At 37.6% G+C, this 16,664-nt stretch overlaps 1 protein-coding gene across 1 annotated transcript in view; it reads left to right on the top strand.

The window, feature by feature from the left end:
* Window positions 1-1,354: 1,354 nt before the first annotated feature.
* LOC114686565 (probasin-like) overlaps window positions 1,355-16,664 on the top strand; it is a 63,850-nt gene continuing 48,540 nt past the window's right edge. Inside the window, exon 1 of the mRNA XM_028861230.1 lies at window positions 1,355-1,420. Within this exon, the coding sequence (XP_028717063.1) occupies window positions 1,355-1,420 (66 nt within the window). The remainder of the gene's footprint in view (window positions 1,421-16,664) is intronic.

The following is a 16,664-nucleotide window of genomic DNA, read 5'->3' as shown; positions in this document are numbered from 1 at the left end:
GAAGATTTAGAATTTTGTATTTAAGCTGGAGGAACTGTCTACAGAGACCAAGAAGTAAGAAAGAAGTTGTGATGTAGGGAGTAAGGAGGAGAAGACTGAATGTGGGGACTATAAAACCATGTGAAAGAAAGTAGGGGAAATTAATACTATTGGAAGAAATATCTAAATGGGCATGGGAGTGGAGAGATGAGGGGAAGTACGGGTGTTCAAGCGAAACTAAAGACTTTGAAAAATCCATATAGGAATCTGCCATTTTATATGCTAACTAAAAATTACAATCTTTATAAAAAGTATGAAAAGACATACTCCACATCAGTGGGTAATGCTGCTCCCAGAAGTCAAAGATTTTAAACCCCAAATTCCAGTGCCAGGTTTGAGAAAATTCTTTTATGTTCTATTGGTAGGAAGCCTCAAGACGACCCCAAAGCAATTATAGGCTATTGTCACTGTGAATGGCCAGCTTAAGTAGCCAGAAGATACTATGTACCGCAGATACAGGACAAAAACCAAATCCAGCTGGAACTAAACTAGAAGCTATCCTCTCAATTGGATAGCATTCATTGTATTAGACGTTCTATTGGAGCCCACTACCTATGGTGGGACACCTTGCACAGCCTTGATACAGGGGGAGGGGCTTGCACCTGCCTCAACTGTATGTACCAGGCTTTGCTGACTCCCCGTGGATGGTCACACCTTTTCAAAGGAGGGGATGGGGAGTGGGATGGGGGAGGGAGAATGGGTTGGGAAGAGGGAGGAGGGATGAGAGGGGAATCTGTAGTTGGTATGTAAAATGAACAAAATTTCTTAATAAAAAAAAAAAAGAAGTGTTATTCAGGGTGTTGAGGAAGAAAAGTCATCAATGATCTTACCCAGATATGGACCCTGCCTGCTGTAATTCTGACTTATCTGACAAGATAAACCCAGTGATACAATAGAAGCTTGGATGTTCTGGGAATAATCAATGGCTGGCTGATGGAATCTGAGGCCCACTCTATAGGAAGGAGTGAGTACACACACTTGGTACTGTAAACAGTCAAATTCTGTGGCTAGAGAGGTTACAGGCCCTATGTGGGGAATCTACTACTGATGTTTTGCTAAATGGATATATAGTTAATTGCTTTCTAAATAGTTATATTTATACCCACAGACTAGTTCAGTTTTCCCTCTCTTTCCAGAAAAACTTCTTTTGGCAGTGAGTGATAGATGATCAAAGAAAGGACTTATAAGAATGTGTCATCATTGGTGTCTGGCTGTAAATGGGACACCTTACCTGCTCTGGGTCCCAGAAGAGTGTGGAAAGACTTAATGCTGGAGGATGAGGAGGAGTAAAGAGAAGCTCTGCTTCTGGTCTGACATGACTGATGCAACCGTGGACACAGCAGCCGTGACCACCTCCACAAGCCCTGCAGAGGAAAGACAGGTAAGGTGTGCCAGAGAGCCATGAGGAAGAAAGGGAACCTCGCTGTGAGGAAGAAGCAGGGTGGGGGGAGCTGGAAGGGGATGAGAATAGGTCCTCAAGGATAAACGTAGGAACAGTAATCATGTGCATCACAATCAAGCATGGAATTATCAAATTTTCTTTTAAGTAGAAGGAAAACTTTCAGGCTAGGGAAACAAAGGACACTCACAAAAGAGGAGAGGGCTGTGAAAGGGGTAGGATAGGGGCTTATGGGGAAATTCAGAATACATTACCTATTGTGTGAAAATTTCCTTATGTGTCACAGCATCATGAACAATAAATATGCACAGTGAAAATTAGCACAAATAAATAATCTAAAATCATTGTTGTCTTGGTATTTTTTTTATAAATCAAACATCATTCTAAAATTAAATATATGTGTGTGTGTGTGTGTGTGTGTGTGTGTGTGTGTTTTAAAGAATTGTTGTTTTCTTCATGTTGTACCACTACAAAGACCCTAGAAGGTATCAGAGGAATATCCTGTACTCACTGCTTTTGACACTGATAAATTGTCCTGGGGAGATCAACTATTCCTGAGAAGTCTGATTGCATTCAGATTTCAGCAGCATCGCAATCAATTAGATGCCACACCAGACCCTCTGGTATCATAGATCTTACAAGCGCAGAAGCTTACAGCAGGATCTTCTGATACAGCTTCTCAGTCACCAGAAAACTAATCCTAAAAATAGTAAATGAAGCAGAACAAGGAAATAGTCTTGTCATTACAGGCACTTGGCTTTTCTGGAGGAGGAAGGAACACAGTGTACTTTGAAAGGTTACCCATGACAAACAGGGCTGTGATAGAAGTTATTATTCATTCAGTAGTCTGTGCAATAAAAACTTGCCACCTGCTCATTGTGTGGTAGCTAATCTAGAAACAGAAAATGAGTAGAGTACCTGTAGTCACCTGAAAGGAGATCACAGTCTGGGGGAAAGACATATACAGAGGGGGACTGTAATTCTCTGATGATGCTTGGAATGCAGATCTCCTTGTCTGTCCATGCCTGCTTAACTGTGTTGGGGTCTACATCAACATGTCATCTTCTCCAACTCAGCACTGTTACTTGTTAAGACTGTAGATACCATTCAAGATCTATAAGGGGAAACAATTTCCATACTATAAAGCTGTCCCCCTAAATTACATCCTTTTTTTTTTTTTCAAAAAGTCATTCTGTAATGACAATTTCTTTGTCTCCTTCAAATGTCATCCCTTATGTAGCCATTTGGTACTTTATCACTTTAACATTTTGTGTCTGCTTACAAGGAATTTACCATAGTGGCCTAAATACAAAGGTATGTCTTTAAAAAGAGAATTATTGTTCCCAATGGATTCTAAATACACTTCTAAGGGCTCCCCTAATGTCCACCAGTCCTATAGAAACTATATATGTTTGCAGTTATTGTACAGATGGCTTTACAGTCTGTGCATCACAGGCATCTGATTGCTGTCTTTACTGACAAGTCAACCATAGGTACCTAATGGGATGACTCTTTAATCAGTTTTACGGAGGAATGAAATGCTTGAAGTGTTCATTTCAATAACTTCTGTCAAATGATTACCTTAATTATCAGAATAGTTTTCCATTCCCTTGAAATGTTGTACTCAACATTAGCCTCAGGCAAGATTCTGCTCATTTGCAAGTTCTGTGAAGAGAAGTAGATGCCAAGTATGATTAACTATGACAACAAATTAGGAGAAATGTGAAAGATGAAGAGGAGAATGTCTAAGCAGCACAAGTCCTGCATAGCATCTTGGTTTTCACACCTTAGAACAGTTGAGTTCTCTTCAGTAGTTCTAAATCTCCTTTTGGAATTTAGTTTTCAAATTCTGCATTGGCTTCATAATGGTATTCCTCTGTTTGTTTTTTTGAACTGCAGTTACAAATTAATTTCTTCCCTGTTAGTTTCAAGTGTTTGTTTGTGTCCTCTTTAATTTACTTGAATTTTCTGATCATGGTTTTAATTGTTATTTTAAGTTCCATGTCCTGCATTTTATTTAAGCAATTCCTATTGGAGGAAATTTCTATAGGACTGGTGGACATTAGGGGAGCCCTATTGGCTTGGTCTTTTATACTGTTTGTGTTTTTGTGGTGGGACATGTGCATGCATATTTATTTTGTTGGATGTGTGTTAGATATGAAAATTCATCATGTCTTTGTTGACTGGAAATTTTGCTCTGTTTTTCCTGTTGCCTACAATTGGTTGATTTCAGGTCAGGTAAAAGTGAGCAGACCAATTCTTCAGACACTTACTGTTGATTATTGATTAGGGAGACAACAGTGACTCCAAGTCACTTGTAACTAGTGTGATGCAGGGATTTAAGAGTCACATAGGATTGCCTGAGTGAAGTCCAAGCTGGGCTTGGGTCTGGAAAAGCAGCACAGATCAGAGAACCGGGAAGACATTCTAAAACAGTGTGATGATGTTGCTCTCAGCTGGACCTGGGTCTGCATGGTTGTACAGGTCAAGATAGTTGGAACAAACTCAGCAAGAAAACACATGTATGGGCACAGGCCAAGAGAGTTTCCATGTGTGACTACTGCCTTGGGCCCACAGAGGCTACATGTATGGGCAGCTCAGAATGAGAATCCTGGATCAAACTAGGCAAGGGAGCCCATGAATGTGACTCCTCAGTCTGGGCCCAGAGGGTTTCAATGAATGTTATTCATGGCTTAGGTTAATTCTTAATATCTCCTTGCTTGTAGAGATTTTACTGCTAATAGTTTTATATCCAATAGTTCTCAATATATTAACCTTGTATTATTTTGGCAAATATTGTAACAGGAGAGTGGGTGAAAGCAGAGGAGAAGGAACAAAGTTACAAACAAAGGGATTAAGAGAATTGGAAGGAAGAATAAAAGGAAAACACAGACATGATAGATTGATTCTGAGTGCCTGGTAATGAAATGGTTGCATGTTCCCTCTTAAAGAAAAAGTAAGTAAATCAGCATAATGAAAATACCTCTGTGCTTGTGTGTGTGTGTGTGTGTGTGTGTGTGTGTGTGTGTGTAAGAGACTGCTTTAAATAAAAATGTACAGATATTCTATTACCTTTACTCACCTTTTTCAGGTTACAGTCACATTCATCCATTACAAACGAAGACCTGACAATAAGTTGGGAATGGCTTATTTTCTCACAAGCAGGTAACAGGTGGAGCCTTGACTGAGGAGCTCAGGAGCATTTGAATTGGAGCATCTGACAGCTCTTTCTCATTTTCAAAGACCTCAGCTGGTGCTGGGATTTCAGCTCTTCATTTCCATTTTCGGAAAGAAGGGAGGGCAGGGGAACTGGAAGGGAAGGCCTTTTGCCTGAAGCAGCCTTTTAAAGAACTTTCCAAAAAGAGACAGTCTGTTACTTGGAACTATATATCTTTAGCCATCCAGTTGAAGAAGGCTTGGAAATGTAATATTTGTTTATTTATTTTTTAAAAAAAATACTTGTTTTCCTCTTTTTTATATTTATTTACTTTATGTGTATGAGTGTTTTGCCTGCAATGCATAACATGTGTTCCTGGTATGTAGCTGAAGTTTTCCTGTGTCCCACCTGGCCCATGATCAGAACAAATCACTCTCACTCACTAGTCCTGCAGCTGCTTGGACCCAAGTAAACACACAGAGGCTCATATTAATTAAAACTGCTTGGCCATTAGCTCAGGCTAACTATTGATTAGCTCTTACACTTAAATTAACCCATAATTCTTATTTATGTTTAGCCATGTTGCTTGGTATCTTTTCTCAGTTCTGCCTTCACATGTTGCTTCCTCTGTGTCTTGCTGGTGACTCCTGACTCTTCCAAGAATTCTCTTCTCTGCTTGTCCCACCCATACTTCCTGCCTACCTACTGGCCAATCAGCATTTTATTTATTAACCAATCAGAGCAACACATTCACAGAACACAGAGCAATATCCATAGCACTGGTACCCACAGAGTCAGCAGAGACTATCAGATTCCCTGGAACTGGAATTACAAATAGTTGTGAGTCACCATAAGGATGCTGGGAATTAAATCTGTGTCCTCTGTAAGAACAGCAAGTGCTCTTAACCCCTGAGTTCCACCCCAGAAATGTTATTTTTAAATGAACCTGTTAAAGTAATCAAAACCATCAGCTTTGGGATCCTCAGCACAGGCTGAGTTGGTGTTGAGTTGACAGGTAGCAACTGCTGTCTACTTGATTATTTTTATTCACTGTGTAATACATGTAGTTACTATTGCTACTCATTCTTTACAGTTGTCTGTGCTTAATGTTCCCAGCCTTTTATATACTTCTGTTGAGAATGTTTATCTGTAACTAAAGTACTTGTAGAACCCTCCCTTTCCATAGACTCTAAGGTTTAGAAAAAGGTGTCTTCATTGCCTACTGTCAGACTATTCCATGCCTCCTCTCTTGGCTCCTGGCACTTTCAGAAATACCACTCATAGTAATTTTCATGGAATGTAGAACCTATTGCTCCTTCTAGGTCTTAGGCTTTTTATTGCCAACCACCTACTGGATGCCTTCTTAAATCCCGTTTGTGTATCTTAAAGGGAAATCAAATTCTAGATGTTGAAACTAAACCTACTTTACTCTGTTCTTTAATGGCCAATCTCCAATATGTCTTTTCACAGCTGAGATATCACAATTAATAACAATGAACTCTTCTTTATTATGTCTCAGACAACATTTGAAAATCTTCATGTCCCATTTTGCAGCCACTGCACCATTAGGAGAATATATTATATTATACCCAATTAACTGATGAGAAAACTGAGTCATAGAATGGAACAGATTAATAATTATGACCAGTGAGACAGCAAATAGTGCCCTCTTCAGTCACAAACTTAAAATTATTGTTAGAATTTCTTTTGTTCTTAGTAATAAATCTGAAGAAAATTTTCAGTATGAAAGGGGAAGAAATTTTTTTTCTCTGCACCAACCTTGGCAAAATTCAGCAGCATGAAATGTGTAAGTGTGCCTCAATGCACTTTGCCCTGTGCAGCTATGGCTTTACTGTTGGATGTTAGCTTTACTAACCATGCTAACACAATAGCTTTCAGACTCCCTGTTTTATTATTCAGCTACTCTTAGGAGTAAATTCTGATCAGGTCAGGTATTTTATCACAGTAAGAGAAAAGTAGCTAATACATGGCCCTCCCAGCCACATCTCACTGTTCCATCACATCTACTCACATTTACCTCAGCAAGTCACATGGTCAAGCCTGACTACAGTGAGCACTCTGAGAAAGTTCAAGGAGACAATGAATGTAACTGAGGAGGACAAGAGAGGGAATACTGTTTCACTCCTCACTCCATCATCTGCATGTTTTTCTCTGTAGACAGAATACCACAATGGAGACAGAGAAATCAGAATGTGAGAATGCTCACCTCATGACTCAGTCAAACTCACTGAGTACACAAGAGGGAAAGGGTAGAGTAGATGATCTGAAAAATGTCTTCAGAGAAAACTCCCACATTTCTGTAATATTTCCACTTTCCCCAGAAGCCCCCATGTCTGTGCAATCTTCCTGCATTTCTCATTTCATGTGGAAGGAAGGTGCAGATCAAGCATATTATGTAAATCCCTCAGATTTCATCCAGAGTTGTAGTTATTACTGTTCTTTTTCTGACACATATGGGAATAAGCAATGTATGTCTTGTTCAATTGACAACTAAACATGTCAGCCACAAATAATCATGACTGTTGTAGCCATCATTCTGGTGCATAATACACAGACACACAGACACACAGACACACACACATACACAGAGAGAGAGGGGGGAGAATTCCAGTATAAATTATTCATGAAAGCCAGCTTCATCTCAAGGACATCTCTTTGGCACAAGTTGGTTGCCAACTGCAGCTAGGATAATTCATGCTTCTGCATGTCATCATACCAACTGATCTCAAATTTTAGCTGGAATAACTTGTGTCAAATTCCTGTATATGAAACAATCCTTGTCAGAAAAAGAATATGAACTGGCTAATTGTCTTCTTCCCACAATCCCCGTGTCTCTGTTTAATGGGGGCGGGGTGGTGGAAGGAGAGTCAGCCCTAGAGAAGTAACCCTCCAGGTCCACAATGACAGTCACATGGAACATGCAAATCTGAACTTCATTGGAAAGTCATCAGTGTTAAGGAGTATGTCACCAACATGAAGAAAGAGAAGAGTGCAACAGTGAATGCTCACCATATTTATATATCCTTGACAATATTTGTGTGCTTCTAATAGAAAACATGACACCTAATTCTAATAGCGGGTTTAGAAATTTTCAGTTTATTTTTCAAATCTGAGCATTTACATTCATTAAACCTGTTTCCAAGTTCTTAGAGGCTCTCAGAAATTTTTCTGAGAAAAACATCTCACTATAGATTGATAACCACGTGTGGTGGAAAATAAAAATCCTGTTACTGCTATCTCTAATGCTTTGGAGGAGTGGAGAACCTAAGTATACTACAGCCTAGTTTGCTGGGTTATCTTATTAACATAAGCAAAATAGTCTTTATATGGCATAGACAGACATAATATAACACCACATTTTACTTAAGAAGGGAGGGAGATGTAGACTCAAACTCCTAGCACACTGCAGACATCAAATCTTTTATGTATCTGTCTTCTTTCTTTCTTTCATTTATTTCTTCCCTTTTCCCCAATAAATAGCTTGCTCTTATTCCCAGAGGAGGACTTGGAAAAGCAGGCCATATGGGGAATATATAGACAAGCTAAACAAAAGGATTCTAAAGAACCAGGCTTAAAGATGTGCCTTCAATCTTTTATATGAAACATTTGGAATTCCTAGAACATCAGCCACAGTAATTCCTAACAAAATAACAAAAATATATTCTAAATACAAATAAAAGTGATTTTGGATTATCTGTTTTCATTCCTCTCTAATAGCTTAGGACATTGAAATGACTTCATGTGAGCATCTTTGTGGCAATGAAACAGAACATAGAGTCTTCTGAATTATTCATGCTAATTACCAAGAAGTTATGCTATTAATAAATTAAATTTACAGATGAAGAAAACATCTGTGAGTCCATGGTACATTGTATCTCTCTTTGAAATAGAATCTTCCACTGTATATTAGAGTGATGTCCTATGCTTTACCTATTAGTCTTGGAGATTTGGAGGTATATGGTTATAAGAAATTGAGGTAAGCAGTCAAAGTAAATCATCTGTTGAGAGTTAGGCATTTCCAGGAATTTTGAGTATCATTGATGACACAGCTGAGAACATTAAGATTTTTTGAAACTCTCACATAATTACTAAGGCAATTGCTGTGGGGACGAGGGGTCTTGAAAGCAGGAACTTGGAAGAATCAATGAATTCCAAGAGCTGAATGTTAAAGAGTGAAGTGTCTGGACAGCTGATGAGGAAGTACAGAGAGAACAGTGAGTGCAAACACTGCTTTTCATAACAGAGGTCTGGGTTTACTGCTGCTGTATCTTCATCTGCATCATAAGTACCTATAGCCCATGGCTCTGAATACAGTGTCATTCAGAGAACCGAGGCTCCCTCCTGGGGGCTTACTTTTTAAACTGTGTAAATATGGATACCACAGCTGACCAATATATAGGAACATTGGATTTGATCCCAGGACCAAATTGTTATTCAAGAAATACACTAGAATTGAAAACTGATTGCTCTGTGATGCTGAATCCATTATACTCCAAGGGAGATAAAAATATCCAAATTTCTGGACCTGCCATAAATACTGAAACCCAGCCAAGAATTTGTTTTGTTATTCCCAGGTAATTCTCCTATGCAGTTGGTTTGAAAAATCACTTGCAGGGACACTAGTCAGAACATGTTTACTTTTTTTTTTAATTTTTATTTTTTTATTTCTTCTTTTCTTTTCATGTCTTCAGTGACATTTTAGAACTAAGTATAGTCCATTTCTTTAGATACTAAAACTCATTTTTTTTCTAGATTTAATAACAATCTACATATGTGTTTGTACTTGCCAACAATCTAAAATGAATCTACGGGCTAGCAAAAACACCAGTATATGCCTTCTTCCTAAAAGATGATCTAGGTAATTGTAAAAATGTTACATACACAACACCTTCAGGGAGAAGGTATTTGGTAGTTTTGGGACTAAGCATTCCAAGAGTTCTTTGTTTTGTGGATATGATTTGATGACAATATGTCTTTGTATACATGTGTATGTATCAAATACCCACTATGAAATCCTCAATGTCCATTCCCTCTTTCATGAGCACTTGATCGTTGAAAGATCATTTTGGACATTTGAAAGATCCTATGTCATTTGTTTATTTGCTTGTTTATACTTATAGTAACACCACTGGCTGCCTTTTAAATTGACCACTGCCCTCAGATCTGTGTTTATAGTCACTGTTCTGATGGACAATGTCCACTCAATTAAAAGGAACAAAGGAGGTAAACTAGCCAGTGACTTAATTTCTGGTTGTTCCAGAATATACAAAGAATCTGTGAGCTAGTCTCTATTTGCTTTAAACGAAACCAGTGCTACCTAGAATGAAGAGTATCAAAAACAAGAAGGTAAGAAGACAAGTGGCTGAATCCCCAGGGGAATCCTTGCCCTGGAGGAAATGGGAATGGGGGGTGGGTTGGGGAGAGGGTTGGGGGGCAGGAGGAGGGAGGACAGGGGAATCCATGGCTGATATGTAAAATTAAATTAAATTATGAAATAAAAATAAAAAAATAAAAAAGACAAGTGGATTCATTTGTTTTCTGAAATAATGGAAGCACGATAATGTTTGCTGCATGTTAATTAATGCTCAGCATTGAGAGCAGAACAAACACTAAGACAGAAGCAACACACTGTTCTCATTTGTCTCTTGGAGTTCTCAGCTGATTCAGGTTAGAGCCAGGATGTTTAGTTGGAAATTAATGTTGCTGAACGAAAAAAATTGGGCTGAATCCTGAGTATTTGTGATGAAACAGGCATCCCTTAAACAAAATTTTTCAACACAATGGTAGTGTAAAAGGAAAGGGCAATCCCACTAAAACAATCGGCTTTCCTGAAAGTATAATCATTTTTTGTCACTTTCCTGAGAGATGGATTCATCATATATTAGTCATTAATATGTTTTATTAAATGATACAAGAAGAGATAAAAAATCTGAATACAGTAGAAACTTTAAGCATGTATTAAAATGAAATAATTTGTAATTAAGGAAATATAAATTTTCTAGGACTCAACAAAAGGCAAAATGAGGACACTGGCAACAGCAGATAAAATAATGCCTCTATGGCATGAGCCAGACTTCTCATAAAGTGAGGAGACTGACCTTTTGGAGGTTTCCCAGATCCAGCAAGTGCTGAACACAGATTCGAAAGCTTGCCTTTCTGTAGGAAATAAATATAGGACAAATGAATGTGCTCCTCTGAAAACATGAAGCCCTTCACCTCTTCAGATTCTCTTTACTTAGAAAATTATATTGTGTAGATTCATTTTCCATAATTCAGTAAAATGTCAGAAAGCAGCTTCTTGTGAGATTAATATTTGCATGCATATTAACAAATTTAGTTATTTGGACACCTAACCAATAAATTCAAGAACCCAGAAACTGGTTTCTCCTGAACCCCACTTCTACTTAATCTTACCATTCACCATTACCAAGTTAGAGAAAAATTACTGCTGGCTGTCCAGAAAACTACATGAAGATAAGTGAAATGTGTGATAATCTTATTCCCTATAAACAAGAGATAAACCCACAAGAAAATGAAAAAAAAAAAATCGATTCACTGTACATTGGGGAAAATGGGTTTAAATCCCCCTTTCAAAGCCTCTTCAAATGTGGGAAATGCTTATTAGGTAGGAAAAAAGTCCAAGGGAGAATTTGAAGGAGTCTCAAGAAGCAGAGGGATAAATGAAGAAAGAAATAAAAACTGAATGTAAAATGTGCATTCATTGCAAACTTAGGAATATTTGGTCTAATTTAAAAATTGGAACCACAAGTCTGCAATTCTGCCAGTATTAAATTGCCTTTATTATACACTGGGAAAAAATTCTACCTATTCACATGATAAAACAAACTTTCAAGAATGCTTAATGAAAAAAAAAAAAAAAACCTCAGCAATAGCTTTCTGATCTGCAGTAAATGAGAATACTCAGAACTATGACTCTTTTTACATTCTAGAAATTAAGGGTGTCAAAGTTTTCAGTTTTCTTACGTTCAAACTTTGAAGTTATAAGATTAAAGAAAGTTATAGACTTAAGAATAGAAAGAGGAGAAATAGGAAGAAAAGAGGGTTAATAAGGAAGGAAGAAGTAAGGGAGAAGGAGGGAGACAAGGGGGGAAAAGGGACAGAAGATGGAAGTAGCAGGAGCAGCAGGGGGAAGGTGCTAGCAATTCCATTGGAAATTCGTCCTGATCATTTAAGGACCCAACTGAAGCCAGGAGAAAGGGAACAACAGGAAAGATAGCTCTGTCATACATTGATAGTAAGGAAAATGACCCAAATAATGTTCAATAATCTTACCGCTCACATGGACACAAGTCTCACATGTATACTTCTTCCAATAACAATTGCAAGCATGGCACAGTTGGTTTTATTGACAAGGTATCTTCCTTGAATGTAACTTTTACCATGTCTCTATGAACTCACCTCTCATCTAAGACTTGATCTGTGGACCTCCAGTTGCTCTACATCACCTACTTTAGAATGAATCCTTGGAAATCTTATTAGAATCTACCACCTTCAATGTGTGATTTATTTCCTTATTTCTCACCTGTGGAATCTGCCCTTTAGTTAGTGTCTCCCTAACCCCTTGTATCTCCTCTTTCCATCTGCAAACCTACTCCTTGGCTATAAACCCCCAGTTATTTATGTTGTGTTAAGAATAGAATCTAGTTCTCTGCTAAATTCCCCTTTCCACTCTTGTTATACTTCCTGAAAAACGTATTCACTTACTGCTTTATTGTCCATCTCTGGATTGCTTTAACAACATTAGTTAAATATCTCCAATACTCCTCTCTTTGTGTTCATCTCTGTTTTATATTGTGACACCTCAGCTCTATGAATACCTGTCAGGACCAGCTGACCTTTTGAACATTACCTGAATAGCGGAGTGGGGATTAAGAAAGAAAGAGACAAGAGACAGCAGATAGAATCAGGAGGGCTCTCGGTGAATACTGCAGGTCTCAAACTTACTTTTCATAGCCTTTTTACATTCAAAGCAAGGCAGACAAAAGACTTCCTTTACCATGGTTCAAGGGACAAACAAGCATAAATACCTCCTTAATTCTCAAAACATCTCATAACCATGCCTTTGTCCAAATACCCTGTGGTTCAACTTCGAGGAGCAATAACAAGCTTGAAATCTCTGACCTTAATTTAAGATGGAATCAAGCCACAAGCTGGAATCACCGTGGACTCCCACAAATACCAAAGCTAAATTAATTCCCTTGAGATTCAAAGTCCACTCTATATTCTCTCATGTCTCCTCCTTCTTATAGAGAAAAATAGTAAGTGATCTAAAAATGTAAGTCAGTTAAAAAGAATAGAGTGAATATTATTAATAGTAAGTATATAGGTACCGTTTTAGCCTCAAATATTTGCTTCTACCAATAAATACACATATTCAGAGTTAGAAGGTTGATTTTTTAGGCATACTTTATATGGAATAATTTTTAAACTAAAAAAACATGAAATCTTAACATCACTTAACAGACCCCTAAAGTTTTAAAAGGAAAGTTTAAAATCTACTTACCTCACTTAGAACTAATGTGACAGTGTCTTCTCTAGAGTGGAGGCAGAAAATTAGGGAAATGAAATGGTTATGGTGCATGAGCTTCCTTTAGAATAGCAATGACTCTTTCAAATGATTCCCCTGTGTTCTCAAGAACCAATTTAAATATCTGTATAAGGAAATACAACAGTGTGACCTACTTACTGGCTTAGGGTGCTGTCTGGAACACTGGCCACTCAGTTCCCAGAATGCCTCTGTTTTGACATTGAGTGTATTTTTTTCTCACTGGTGCTCATCCCTAATCTGCTGTCAATAAGAAAATAGAAACTAGGTTGAAGTTGTGGTCATTTATATTCAGCTAATAAATCTTAGTATTACAGTTTTCATTTTGAGTAAAAAAGTAATGATATTTGTGTTATAAAATTATACGTGTAAACAGCTATAATAGTAACAATTATGAAATTTGTCAGTCCTTCAGCATTTATAAATGGCTTTTGCAGTGTCTTATCTGACGACCACTACAAATCTGTGGGATGAACGGGACAGTTGCTGTCTTCACAGCAAATGGAAATCCGATTTCAAGAAGGTTTAATTTGCTCTCAATATCTAACTACAGAGACATTCAATAATTCATGGAAGAAATTAGCCTTAATCTTTTAGAGATAAGTCTGAAAACTGCATGGGGACCCTTTTTTGAAATAGGACCTCTGCAAAATTGAAGGTGTAAATCTTCAAGAGGCATGACCCAGGGCACCTAATTTCTAACCACAGTAGAGAAGTGGGGGAAAGGAGTCACCTGCCCAACTATAGCACACACTAATGTTGCTACAATAAGTTTATTATGTTTAATGTGAAACTTGGTTTTATTGGTATAGATTTAAAATGGGGTTAAAATAATTTAGTAGAAAAACTTAGTATGCATTCTGAAATCAAACTGTTATTAAATATCCGTGTTAGCATTCAGTTCAGGAAATGCCCATCATTCGGTAAGCTTCATCCAGAGCAGGACAAAAAGTCATAAACTTCCTTATAAGCAAGCAAAACAAGAAACATTGTGTCCCATAGCTATGGCAAATGTTCCATTAGGACAGTGAATGTCAAAGGTCAGAGCAGGCTGTCCTACAATAAAGGAAATTGTCCATAAAAAGAAAACTGGCAAAGTATGTGGGAAATCCTCCTCTTTGGGCTTTCGTCTTCCACTTATAACACAGATCAAATGGAATGCTTCTATTATTCTCTTCTGCAGTGGTCTTTATGCCTTTTATAAAACATATATTGAAGCTTATGCTTTACATATATTTATATTTCAAAAGTAGCTATGTACTTTGAAGAGCAAATGCAATGTTATATAAACACACCTGTGACTTGGAACAGCGAATGCAGTCTAGAGAGTGGAGAAAGCTCTGAGTGAATGACATCCTGAGTGAATGTGTGCTGTTGACATAAGCACAGCCATGTTGAGGACATCAAGACTTTGCTCCTATAGGACATGAACAAAGACATCTCCCCCATGTGGGTCAGTATTAAGGGGATAGCGAAGCTTTCCTCTGGAGTCTCAGCATGAGAGTTTATGAACAAGGGACCAGTGTGTGCAAAGAGTAGCAATCATGCTTCCTCCTCCTAGATAATTAGAGCCTGATACTAACCTCCTACCACAACTAGATAAATCTTCTACTGTACTGTACCTAGTAAACATGTTGAGGTTCCAGCATGTTTACTTATCCCAGATTTATTGTAATGTGTGTTTGTCCTTTCTTCATGCGGTTGCTAATCCTAGTCAGGGTTCCAGGACCCAAGCCTAAAGGGTGGAACCAAATTCATGCTACTTAAGTATACTTGTCTCTTGGGACAGGGAACGCAATGCTGCTTAAGCACAGACTTGGAATAGCAGGTACAATGCTACTTAAGCATATGTGCAAACCTTGATTTCTGTCCTAAATGTTCTATTGAAAAATCTCTTATCTCTAATGTCACAAGAGCCCCAGATAACTGATGATTACCTCTTGTCTCCTCCTGATCCCCCCACACACCCTTGTTATCTAACCATCTGAGCCAGGAATGAGATCAGTGGGACACTTGGCAGCCAGCTTTAGGAAAGCCACCTTTTCACTAATGAGGCACCAATAGGAGACAGCCACAGTCAGATAAATTTACACTGTTATATGAAATATTTGATGTTTCAGGGTACAGCTTTCATTCGAATCAGATGAAAAATATGAAATACATATGATCATACTTAAAATTATAATAAAGATATATTACCATCTATAACCACAATGTGAAAACACGTAGTTTTGAATCCAATACAGTGTCAAATATATCAAGAGAATACTAAATTAAAGTTATTGGACATTATTTTAATTCTCAAATGAGTTGCTTTTGAAAGAATTTTACTAAACATTTACTATTAATAAAATGAAATATTTCTCCAACTGAAACAGAAATTTTGAATTATCTGAAATCCCAGCAGACTACACAGAATGATTGTAGACCTGATAGAAGCCACTGCAAGGCCATGCTGTAGGGGAGAGACTCAAAGATGTTCTGAGTTGCTGAGTGATCACCAATTTGTGAATAAAACATAAATGAATTAAGATAAACAACAATGTTGAGTTATGCACACACTTGTGGTGACCCTGGTGTAGGAAGAATGGATTTAGTAAAGAACATTGTTTTATGTTCTTTTCACTATAAAAATCACAAGATTGATTTCCACCCTTGCTTCTAGTTAAATAGAAATGATAAAGCAGCAGAGTTAAAATTTCCAATATATAATCTAGGAAATTAATAGTGTTTTAATGAAGCAGACAGATAGTGGAGGCTCAGGTGCTGTCATTATGAGGTGGCAGAAACATGGACTTATCTGAAGGATTCCTGGGGATGACCAGGAATATACCTATAAAACTAGTTGATAGGGGTTTTCTCGGTTGTCTTTGGAAATAGGAGACTAATATCGATTTGATTTTCCTTGCTTTGTTGTATATTAGAACCCAAAAGAAGAAACGTCCTATGTAGAAACATAAATTTATTTTTACAGAGAATTCTTTGGAGACTTAGACTAATGCTGTCTTCTCTATGAAATCTTCTGCTGGTGTCGGTTCCCATGTAAAGTCTGCCATATGTGGTGAAAGGTAAAATAATAGACATTGTATGGAAGCTAGGATCTAAAAGATCAGCAGAAATTGTTTCAATGACAGGTAAGATAAAAAAAGCTTTTATTTTATGAACCAAAAGTAGGTCTTCTAATTTGCTTTCTGATGCTGTGATAAGCAATGATCAAAAACAGTTTTGGGGAGGAAATAGTTTTTTTTTATTATTCTCTTTTATTTCTTTTTTGTTGTTGTTTTTTGCTTTAAAGCTTACAGTCCATTATTGAGGGAAGCAATGGGAGGAGCTCAGTCAGAAGCCATTGAGAAATATGCTTACTGACTTCCTCTCTATTCTTACCTAGGCATACTTCTTGTGCAACCCAGGGCCACTTGCTTGGGAGTGCTACTGGCTGCAGTGGCTGAGTCTTTCAATATGAGTCATTAATCAAGAAAATG

Source organism: Peromyscus leucopus, chromosome 3, assembly GCF_004664715.2.
Source record: "Peromyscus leucopus breed LL Stock chromosome 3, UCI_PerLeu_2.1, whole genome shotgun sequence".
Classification (NCBI taxonomy): Eukaryota; Metazoa; Chordata; class Mammalia; order Rodentia; family Cricetidae; genus Peromyscus; species Peromyscus leucopus.
This window is presented reverse-complemented; position numbering and strand designations above follow the sequence as displayed.